The sequence below is a fragment of the Neopelma chrysocephalum genome, unplaced genomic scaffold, assembly GCF_003984885.1.
Source record: "Neopelma chrysocephalum unplaced genomic scaffold, ASM398488v2 Primary Assembly neopelma1_96234, whole genome shotgun sequence".
Classification (NCBI taxonomy): Eukaryota; Metazoa; Chordata; class Aves; order Passeriformes; family Pipridae; genus Neopelma; species Neopelma chrysocephalum.
Window position 1 is genome coordinate 532,008 of NW_020924883.1, and position 11,980 is coordinate 543,987.

Sequence of the window (11,980 nt, forward strand, 5' to 3'; positions counted from 1 at the left end):
TGTGGATACAAAATGAAGTATGTTTGCTTTCTTGGGTTTCACTTTGTTTTTATTTTACTGAAAAAAATAAAGGAATTATCTGTATATTTTGTAGGCACATCTTAGTTAGAAAGTACTTATTTCAACCTTATCTTCTAATCAGACATAAAATACAGCAAAAATAACAATTAGATTCTGTATTTAGAATTTCACTGTCTTGACATTTTCTGTGCAACTGTATATATGAGCAGAAATGTGATCCTCTTTTTTCAGAATGTGATCACAATTGTTAGTGGAGTTCTAGCTAACACAGTTATGTTGAATGGAAGTTGTTATTTATATACATGTAGATGGGGAAAGTGAGACGAAGAGTGATTACGTGATGCTTAGAGACTTAAAGAAATGTGTGGCAGAAATAGGAGTGGACTCAGGTCTGCTGACACCTGGTCCACTGTCTGTAGTCATAAGAGCAAATTCTAAATTAGTATATCTAGTGGGAAAGTGTGCATGGTAATTATTGAAAATGAGATGGTTGTAACCAGAATAAAGCAAGCTACAGTAATGGTTTAGACCAGAGCAAAGTTTAGACATCTGTGTCTGTTTTCCCTCTGAAACGACACTATATTTGCAATCATAGACTGTTGTTTCTTACTTTTAAAATGCTGTTTTCTTTTAAAGAAGGATTATGATGTGGAAAAGCTTGCTCAGAAGTCTGGTGAAAGCCAAGTAGATGGTGGACAAGGAGACCTACCTGGCACTAGAAAAATCTATGAGTTCTACAATGCACCAATTGTCAAGTTCTGGTTTCACACGGTTAGTGATCGTGATAGAACTTGGATTGATAAATCCTCCCTTTGATCCTTCAAATGCCACTTAATTCTGCTTTTACTTTGCAGTCACTGGTAGGTGTAGACGGGATGATATTTGAATATTTCTCTGACAATTAAGTGGAAAGATTTTCTACTAAAGTCATCTAACTGCATCAAAACAAAAAAAAGAAAGAACAGAAAAACAATGATAAGGAACTAAAGAAAAACTCAAGCATAGGTTTTTACAGTGGTCAATTGCACATGTAGAGACAGATTTGAAGCTGGCCTTAAATACCTTTATTATCTCACAGATATTTATGTCCCTTTCTTTGGGAACTGTTTCTGAAAGAGTGAATATTAATCTATAGGAGATAATTTGCTACAGAAAAATATGCATTTGATAAATCAGTTTAAGTAACCCTGTGTCAGTAGAGCTCAGGATGTTTAAGATCAGGCTGCCCATTGGGTCAGACCACCATGTACATAAATGTTTACTCCTTTAACGGGCTGTGCTTAAATGCTTTATAGATTGTTAATCCATTATGTCAGATACATTTATAGCATGTTTTCCACCATATATTGTTCTTCCTGGGTTTTGGAAGGCACTGATTAACCAGCAGTGATTTATATAACTTTGAGAATTGTTGCCTCCTATAGAAGGTTGGGATAAAAGCATAGGACTGCCTTTATGTTCAAGAAATAGTGTGCAGACCACAGAACAGAATCACAGAATAGTTAGGGTTGGAAGGGACCTCTGGAGACCATTTTGTCCAACATCCAAGATGAAATAGTCTGTCTCATATGTGGGGTGAACATGTGCTGCAATAGTTTATTTCCTGCTCCTACCTATTTTTTCAGCACTATAGTAGCAATTTCCAAATGGTGTTTAAGGACATTCCCATAAAACCAAAACAAAATAAAACAAAACTTTGGAGAACTAGAATAAAGATTTTGCGTTCAAACATTTGACAGTGCGCCAGTAGTTTGAATACATATATTCAGGTTAATCACCTATTACTACGTTTGCAGAAATTTGTTGGAGATTTTTGTGCATATGGATTATATACCTTGTTTTCTGTAGATGTCATACATGGCATTCCTCATGCTCTTTACTTATACTGTGTTGGTGAAGATGGGACCAAGACCAAGTGTGCAAGAATGGCTTGTTATCATTTATATTTTCACCACTGCTATTGAAAAAGTCAGGGAGGTAAGCTTTTCCATTCACTCTTCTCATCTGTAGAGGATATATTATAACCCAGAGAATACCATAATCTGAAGAATGCCAAATCCTGCATTATTTTTGTATGGAATTTAGCAGAGGAAATAATTATACAGGGAATTAATTTATTAGAAGACTTTTATTTGAAGACCAGTGCTTTGGCCTTGAAAATGCACCTTAAATTTTGTCCTTCTTTTCTGTGTAGAGCTGGTGGTAATGTGCAGGTCACTTGAGAGTGACTGTGCTGAATTGAGATTTGGAGCCTTGATGTAGTCACATGTTTCTTAATTTTTTTGAGTGGACCACCAGATTTCTAATAATGAAGATATTTAGATATTTATATTAGATATTAAACCTATGTGGACATTGTTATGAACTAGTAAGTATTATTCATAGCAAAATCTAGGGCTCTCCCTCGAGACTAACTGACCTTCTATAAATGAACTTGGAAAAAACCCACCATCCACTTTTAATGCTGGATACATTGAGCACAGAAAAATGATATTCCAATCAAAATTGATTGCAATTATTTGCTGTTGATTAGACATAAGCTTCTGGACACAACTTGCTCTCCAAACCTGAGTGTGGGTACAAATGGAGCTATGTATTTCCCAATTTACTGTATCTGAGCCAACTTACTTTCACTGTAAAATTAGCACATAATAAACAATAGTAATGTGAATTATCTTTTGTATGACATTTGAAATGCTGTACTTCCAGAGGAATAAATAGCAAAAAATCAGCCACAGTTCTGAGTGAAGTTAATGTTAATGCAGATCACTCAGAAGACTGTGAGAGCACTATTGAGAGAGGTGAAAGATTTCGAGGGGTGGCACAAATTCTGGAAATATATAGAAGCTTGGATAAACTTGCAAGTTCTGTGTCTGCATGAGATAAGATTGAAAAAATCACCAGGATTCCCTAAATGAGAAAAATGCTGAAATTTGGAAATCTCTGTTGGACTCTTTTATCATCTTGATGGTGGGACAGTGGAAACATCAGCTCTTCTTTCTAGCTTTATCATTCACTGCACAGTTTGAAATTGATGTCTTCTACTTGATTTTCTTTATCCATGTTCTAATTCTGTTCTGTTGGCAAAGACTTTGTAGGACACTTCGTCTTACACATGCAGCTTTTAACTCCTGAGGGCCTTGTTATGTATAACTGCAAACCTCTATTTCTCTAGATTGTATCAACTAATTGTTAAAGCCTTAGGCCCTGATCCTGCAACTACTTAGTCATGTGAGTTAGTCCAGATCACTTGTTTACATTAATGTGTTTGTATACATAAATTCTTGCAAGATTGGGGCATAACATTTCAAAATCTCTCCTTTACTTGGTACTTATCAGTGTGACCTTACACACTGCATAATTGGCCTCACTTGCGGCAATGTGCAAAGGTTTTATTTACAGCCTCCCAGAGATTCCACTTCACACATTTGCTCAGTGAAGCTTAAAATCCCTTTGGGGCATCTCACAGTTCAAGGAGTGAACATTTCACTCTTTACCTTGCTAGTTGCCAGCACTCCTTTTTTTTAATGTGTCCTTGGTGGAATACAAGGATCTTTCTTTATATTTTTGGTCTGAAGTAAAAGGCATTAGTTATTTTCCCATCAGCAAGGTTAGGCTGGTAGTTTCCATTACTTAGGGGTTTATGAAAAGGCCACTGCAGGTCATGACCATCCCTTTAGAAAATGTCTGTTAATTTGTAATGATACCTATGCGTAACAATTCTATACTGGCTGTTCTCTTCTGCTGAGGTATGTGCCCTTTAGTGAATGGATTCAGGTTTGGAATCCATTTTTCCTTAAGAAGAGTTATTTGGCATACTTGAGCAATATGACACTATAGATTAAGTACAAACCTCAGTTGATGGCGAATGGCAGTATGCAGTTAATGGGTCTAAAGCAGAAATAAAGAAAAGGGCTAGGGGCAGGGGAGGAAATGATACATTCCCAAATATTGTAAAATAGTTCAGACAGAAAAGGTTAAATAATATATCTGTGATTTTAATGGCATTTTATTGTGGACTTTTTCCACATTCTACTCAGGTATTTATCTCAGAACCTGGAAAATTCTGCCAAAAAGTGAAGGTGTGGATTTATGAATACTGGAATTTTACTGATTCTATAGCTATCATCCTGTTCATGATTGGTTTTGGTTTGCGCTGGTCCAACCCACCTGTTCAAACTGCAGGGAGGCTACTTTACTGCTTGGATATTATATTTTGGTATACTCGGCTCCTTGATCTTTTTGCTGTGAACCAGCATGCTGGCCCATACCTGACAATGATTGGGAAAATGGTAAGTATTGTGCTTGGGAGCAATATTTTTGTAGTTAAAGGCATCTATTCAGTAATATGTAAAGCTGAGAAGTGACAGAAAAGAGTGATGGTCAAAGGAGAGGTCACCTAATAATTCATAGTGAATGTGTTACCTGAAAATACAGTGACTTCTTCTGTTTGTGGGTTGACCATAATCAGATTTAATTTTTCTTTAATTTATTAATTATGTGAATTTATTCAAAAAAGCCATTTTTACTTCATTCCTTAGAGAAGGGTTGCATTTGAATTAATTTTCTGATCCAGCTTGATTACGGAAGAAAAGCCACTGCCTCTTGCAGATGGGCTCACTAGTATAGATTGTTCCCCTAGTTCTTGGGAACTGTTTCATTATTATTTTACTTCTTGATTAAAATAATTGTATCCCATTTTATCAGAGATCAAAGTTAATTTTTTTTTCTCTTTTAGTATAAGAACTGCTGCTGAACTGCTGCGAAGTCTTGAGAGACTTGTGCAAATTCCCACTGTAATTTCACTTCGTTATTGGGGTCTACCTTCTTAATACTTTTACATTTTTTCTTGCATGGTAATTCCAATTCCATGTTAGAAGGCAAAATAATTTTCACTGGTGTTCTTTCCTCTCAGTTTGAAAGAAACACCACTGAAGAAAATCATCTTCGTAAGATCTCTGCATTTTCAAATCTTGCTTAAGATCTAAGAGGGACATAAGAAGCAAGTAGGACTTGTGGCTTTTTTGGTCCAGGAGGATTTTAACCTCTACAAAATGTTCATGTAGTCCAGGTCATGGAAATAAAATATTTTATTTTCTCCAGCATATTAGATACCGCTGTTTTATACTCTGATTTGTAAAAGCAGATTTCCCTATAATGTGTGTCTCTTTCACATATAATTAACACAACTAATTCTTTCACACAAACATGTCTTCCAGACAGCAAACATGTTCTATATTGTGATTATGATGGCCATAGTTCTGTTGAGTTTTGGGGTGTCACGAAAGGCAATTCTTTCACCAGAGGAGCCTCCTTCGTGGACTCTGGCACGAGATATTGTATTTCAGCCCTACTGGATGATGTTTGGTGAGGTCTATGCTGGAGAAATAGATGGTAGGTAATTTTCATAATACAGTTCAACAGCTTAAATGTAATACCTGCAGAAACACACCCATTTTGGGCTACTAGAGTTTTGACTACCTATTGAGTCTGTTCTTTCTCAAACAATTCTGATTCCAGCATATGTATGTCCTTAATGAGTAATACTGCATGAATAATGTTGAGAATATTAGTTTCTTTGTTAAAAATAAAGATTAAGCTCTAAACCCTTCAAATTTAGTGTTTAAAATTAAGTATATTGCAAATCTCAGAGCAAAGCACATAGGAAGTAATATTTAGCTACTTCATGGTTGGGGGATCTGGCATTGAAATGAATTTCTAATCAGGTGAATACAAAACTGCTGGTCTCTTGAAGAAAAGACTACAAAATTGCCTTAAAAAAGAAAAAATTAGGTGGGGGAAAAAAAGGGAGAAATAAGTTACCTGGCATCATTCTTAAGTAGATAAACCATGTGAACATAGGAAAAATAGAACCAATCAATGTAAATAGGAAAAACAATGTATCTTGGTTATGGCTCTGAACTTGTCTCAGCAAGACAGAAGAACCAGACACTCCAGGAGGTGTGTCAGCATTACTGAAGGAAGGCACTCTCATGCTACTGTGTGATGGGTACAAGTAAAGCAGTCCCTAGAATGGACAAGTAGGTATGGAAATAGATACATATATTTAAGTTACATAGTTCAGCATAGACCCAATTCATTAAAATAATTTAGAATATTGCATACATTATTACTGCTTGAACAGTCACATGATGACTATGTATTTTGGTTATATAGGTCAAAATTCTTTTAGTGAAAGCACACTGTTAAGTTTCACAGTTTAATCCACTTAATCACTTAGTAATGCTAAACCCTTAGAAATTTGACACTTCCCAAATAAAACTATGATTTCTTTAGTGACTTTTTATGCTCAGAATATGTCCTGAATTTAGAGCTGCTGCTTTATAAATATGTGTTAAAATTTCATCAAAGGTCTAAAATTTGATTAGGCATTAAAAGGACTGAAAAATATTTATTTTGATATTTTAAAAACATTAAAAGAGATCCCTTAATTTCTATGATTTGTTGCTTCATCCCACAAATATGCATAGCCTTATGTATCTTTTTGCATATGAGTCAATGTGATTTTAACTTGTGTGTGAAGCTCTAAATGAATATCACTCAGTACTGATAAAGCAGCTTTGAGCTCTATCTTTTCCACAGTGGAGTCTGTGAAAGCTTTGCCGCTTGCTTTAAGGATCAAAGATTTGGATTTCGGTTTGCTTGAGTGTGTGCCATCTCTAATGCATTTCAGCTGCATTGTTTTTCCCCTTAACAAAAAGTTTGAGTTACTGGAATAAGAACTGATATGTATGAAGTGGTGTCTGCAGCTTCTGAACTGCAAGGGTAACTATGGGATTGTAGTAGCATGAAGAGGTTGCAGTTTTCCTTTAGGTGAAGGTTGACCTTTTAGTTGGAAGTTTAGTGATCTATATCTGTGAAATTAATGAGGACTATTCTGTTTCTTGCTGGGACAAATGAGAAGCACAGGCCATTGCTGTGCTCTGCTCTGATTTCCATGCTAACTATGCTCTTAATTTCCAGTTTGTGAAAACAATGAAGACTGTCCTCCTGGCTCCTTCCTCACACCGTTCCTCCAAGCTGTCTACCTCTTTGTGCAGTATATCATCATGGTCAACTTGCTTATTGCTTTCTTTAAGTAGGTACCTTGATATATTGCTGCAAAAGCAACTAACGCTTCTGCCAACGCTTCTCAAAAGCCTTTCACCAAAAATGCCTCTGGCAAGGCCATGTTAATGGTGGTTGTTACCATAAATGGGTGTTGTACCACCATGTCTTCCATGGAGGTAAGGTGAATAAGAGTAATGGTAACAAGACAGTGCAAGGAAAGGGATAGTGAGAAGACATCCTAAATTGTTTTGCCATTTAGCAAACGTCTGACTCTGTGAAAGCAGACAACTCCAGCTGGCAAAAAAGGTAACATTAATTCAGCTCTGAAGTAATTTTTCTTTGTTCCTAAAAGTTGTATGTGTTGTGCTGAGAACCTATATAACATTCATCATAGGGTAGCCCAAATTTTAAGTTGACAGATCAGCGGAGGTGTTCAAGGGAAGAGAATAATGACTGTAGGAGTATGCTCTTCCTTTAGCAAATAATTTGAAAATTCCTGTTGTTTGATGCAATCTCTTATGAGAAATTCTCTTATGAGAAATCTAACTGTAGTTTTTTTAACAATCTGCCTTTTAATGTCTGCTGTCATTACTAATCCCTGAGTAGGAAGGGTCTTTATACTAATTCTATAGTAATTCATAGTAATTCTATGGTAATTAATCACTGTCTTTATAGTCATTTTAACCTTTCAAGTTTTAACAGGGAGCTCCTAGTAGTGGATCAAGTTCTGTAAAATATAAGAAAAGACAGCCTAACCCAAGTAGTTAATTATTTTTTCCTAGCGTTCTAACATATCTGAGGAAGAAAACGTCAGCTGTAGGTTAAAACAAAATTTAAATGAATAAATGTAGTGATTAATATTCAAGAAAAATGAACTGTCAAAAGTCATTCTATTCCCACTTCCAATTAAAAATCCCTTTCCTGAAATTTTGGCATGGAATTAGTCTATTATTTTATATTACACAGCTGTGAAACTGCAATTTGAATTATTTCTGGAATTAAACCTTCAGCAATGATGATATGATAAATCTTCTACCTAGTGATTTGATTGTTCCAGAAATGGGAAAAAAAATGGCTATGAGCAATGTATTTAATTATGCTCTCAGAAGCAAAGCTGATGTATTTGTGACTGTATGCTGTGTGTGTAGTATGATAGTTCAAATGAAATTACAATGCCAGAAACCACAACGTTGCTTTCCTGTGCTTGGGTCTATGATAGTAGATATGGAAAATTATTCTGTGCGACAGCAGTTGTGTTTAATAATGCCAGAGCTCCAGTGAGTATCCTGCAGAAGAATGGCTCATGTAGCTGCAGTATTTTGTTTAGAGGGAGTGCACAGAACCGTTTCGTTAACAGTCTTCCCTTAGCCTGGTACCTACTTTTAGTCCAGTCCGAAGAGGCAGACAATGTTGAATTTTCAATTAGGCTATGCATTAAAGTTTAAATAATATGGCTGAGATTTCAAAGCCGCTTCAGTGACATCTTCTGCCCAAGTTCCATTAATGTGAATGGGAATTGAATCTCCAAATCTATTAGGCAGCTTTGCAGGTCTCATTCTCAGTGCACTAGCTGCTGACACATGCTGCTGTTTTGTTAAATGAAAATTGCTAAACAGATTTACTTCACTGGAGGAATGGCACTGTTCTTCAGTGTCGGATTAGATCCGTACACAAGCGTCTTGCGCTATATTGGCAGTACTCCTCACAATGTTTTACCCTTCTTCTCCCTCCCTCTGTCACTCTCTTCTCAGTAATGTTTATTTTGATTTGAAATCCATATCGAACAAGCTCTGGAAGTATAACCGGTACCGCTACATTATGACCTACCATGAGAAGCCATGGCTGCCTCCACCATTCATCCTGCTGAGCCACATCGGACTTCTTATAAATCGCATCTTCCACCATCAGCCCCCAAATGAGCTGGATCAAGAGGAAGGCGATGTTGGACTAAGTAAGCTGGGGATCAAAAGAAATAACTGGTGACAATTGTTTGTCAGCCTCCCATCACCTTGAAGTTGAGTTCCTAAAAAAAACAAAAAAGAAAAAAAAAAGAAAAAATATTCTCTGGGTAGGGGACTGTTTTAATTTGAAAAACTGAATTTAACTTGACTCTTTGAGAATTCTTGAAGGAAAAAATGACTAGGTGACTAGGGGAATGCTTTGCTGTGCTACATACTGTGCATCAGTCAAGATACCTCACAGCTCTGAAATAAAGTGACACACAGCTGAAATAAAGTGACAGCAATTTATTCTGTAGGAATTAATAGCCTTATTTTTAAAGAAATTAAACAGTAGTGAGAGTATAAATTTCTGTATGTTTGTCATGAAAAGACCAACAATTCCTTTTTCATTACCTAGAGAAAGAAGGTGCAGAATGCAAGGACAAAGGAGATCAAGTGATGGCAGATGCAGAGAGAGAGCATAGGGGATTCCCACCTTCTCACTGTTTCCTTTTCCTTTGTGCACTGGCTTGTCACTGCACATTCTCAGCCTGGATGTCTTCATCCCAGGGTCCTTCCTAATGCCTCTGCAAGGTGATGTCAGTTCCCTGTCTCACTGTTGCCAGCTCTGCCAGGAGTAGCTCTAGCTGTTGAGGGGACGGGACCACAAGATGTTGGGATGGGAATGAATACTCAGTAATGGGGCTTGGTGGTTGAGGTGAGGCAGAGGAATGGGGAGGAGGAGAGGCTGGTGGCTATAACCTTTTCTACAAAAACATTGGGGAACATGGTGTATAATATTATACAGCCTCATCCTTTTTGATGCAACATACACCCTTGGAACCTAATAAGAGATGTGGGGAGGATCCTGCCTGAGTTATGCTTTACTTAGGATTTGCTCTGCTGAACAATGAATCCCTGAAGAGATCTGGCATGCTCGCAGGTAGTTACAGGGTTCAAAACCAGGCTTAAATAATCAACGCTGAGCTGTTTTAGTGCTGCTCCCAGGCTCACCTGCTCCATCATGACTGGATACACTAGATACAAAGTAGGCACTTTGAAGTGCCACTGATTATAAACATGAATAGCATAAATAACTGATGTAGCATAGAGAGTGTCTTGTAAGGTGCATCAGGCTAAAGGAGAACTAAAACCCTGCTTAGCACATCTAAAAGTCCTTGGATAGAAGAGGGCTCATGACTTGCTTACACTTCTCTCAGAAGGAGAATTTTTCCCATTTGTATACCTCTGTGCCCCTTTTCTATATACCTGTGCATTTCTTGGTAAGTTTCTTCTACTTTAATTTTGGTGTGGTTATAATTAACTGGTTTTCGCAATGAGGATCCAGTGCCACCCTGTGGAAAATCAGTGAAAATACCAATGTACAGAGTAAAATATTGGAGGAAAGAACACAGATAGGTTATGGGGGAAAAGATCCTCAAAGGTGATCAAGTCCCATTGGGAGTGAAAGGGATAACCCCAGAACACTGCTGGGGTTTTGGCTGCTGAGCTATGTGTTGCAGCTTTTTTTTACATGCTTGTGACAAACACTGCCTTGTTACCTGATAGAGATATTCCCTTATCAAGTACAGTGAGGACTCTGGTACCTAAAATAAAGAAAGAAAAGAGGAGCTTGGAAAATGTGGAGTTTGAATCAAGAAACAGCTTTCCACCACATGCATTTCTTTGTACTGTTTTTTAATCAATCTGTTCTCTCAGAAATCTTGGTGTGCTAGAAGAATAGCATCATGAACAGCCCAAATTGTGGAGTTGTAAACTTCTGAGTGTTTTCTTCCCCCTCTAGGAATCTTGGGGAGGAAGGGGGTGGGGAGAAGATCTTAATGTTTTATACATATGAATGTTGATTAAGAACTTCTTCATGTTTTATACATATGCACATGTCAATCATTTAGTTGGGAAAGAAAGCTTTGCAGCTTTGAATGCCTGAAAGGACTGCAACTGTAGGTGATTAGCCCGAAGTGAATGCCTGAACCACATTGAAGTGACATTTTTGTAAGCCTTTATATGTATATCTACATCTTGTAAGTGACACATGCATGACAAAATAAAGGAAAAAGTTTGTGAGAAGATACATCTTTGTGTGCAGCCATTTGGGTGTGTGCTTTAAAGGGGAGTGCACTGGAATTTTTGTCAGTATGATTATGTTCCCTGTCTAAAGAAAGATAAAAAACATAATTTCCTCTATTTGGCACGTAGGGTCTTTATGCATAAGCCCAAATTCACAGAGTTAGGCCTGATTCTTTCTTTTCAAGGAAGGGAGTGTAAACAAGTTCTGACAGGTTTTTTATTTTTTCCCCATGGGTGTTCATAAACAATTGTAATTATCAGCATGCTTCATACTGATTCCTACCTCCTTTGTTCAGAGCTCTACCTGAGTGATGAGGAGTTAAAGAAACTTCATGACTTTGAGGAACAGTGTGTGGAAAAATATTTTCATGAAAAGAAGGAAAGCCTGAATTCCAGTGACAGTGAAAGGATCCATCTGACCACAGAAAGGTGTGTTTTGCTGAAGATTTGTGTTCTTTGTATAAATTTGTCATATAAAAAGACTTTGGTAAACTAATGCTTTTGAAACAGATTATGGTCACTGTGAACATGCATAGACCTTGCTAATTTGATGGAAATATATCTGTTTGAGATGCATGTCAGGTCTGTCTGGGAAGCCTTGCTGGCAGAACTGCATCCCCAGATGTGTGTAGGTGGTTAAAGGGGTACAGTTAGGTGTTGCTAAGTTTCACTTTTGCAGACCAGTTAGCACTACAAAAACATGCCAGAAAACATCATATAATATATGTGTTTGTTTAAAAGCCTAGCAGTGTAGGAATGCTGTGAGAATATTGCTTGTGATTGAGTATAATTGCTGTTTACCATGCTGAAATAACCATAAAACCATTTTAACATTATTTTCAATATAGTGTCTTGGTTTG

At 37.0% G+C, this 11,980-nt stretch overlaps 1 protein-coding gene across 2 annotated transcripts in view; it reads left to right on the plus strand.

Moving 5' to 3' along the window:
• The window catches only part of TRPM6 (transient receptor potential cation channel subfamily M member 6), a 62,126-nt gene that overhangs the window by 20,556 nt on the left and 29,590 nt on the right, over positions 1-11,980 (plus strand). For both annotated transcript variants that reach the window (XM_027708419.1, XM_027708420.1), the window contains exons 16-22: positions 658-792; positions 1,870-1,998; positions 4,062-4,313; positions 5,241-5,415; positions 7,006-7,120; positions 8,844-9,043; positions 11,417-11,549. In XM_027708419.1, coding sequence (XP_027564220.1) covers positions 658-792; positions 1,870-1,998; positions 4,062-4,313; positions 5,241-5,415; positions 7,006-7,120; positions 8,844-9,043; positions 11,417-11,549 — 1,139 coding nt within the window. The remainder of the gene's footprint in view (positions 1-657; positions 793-1,869; positions 1,999-4,061; positions 4,314-5,240; positions 5,416-7,005; positions 7,121-8,843; positions 9,044-11,416; positions 11,550-11,980) is intronic.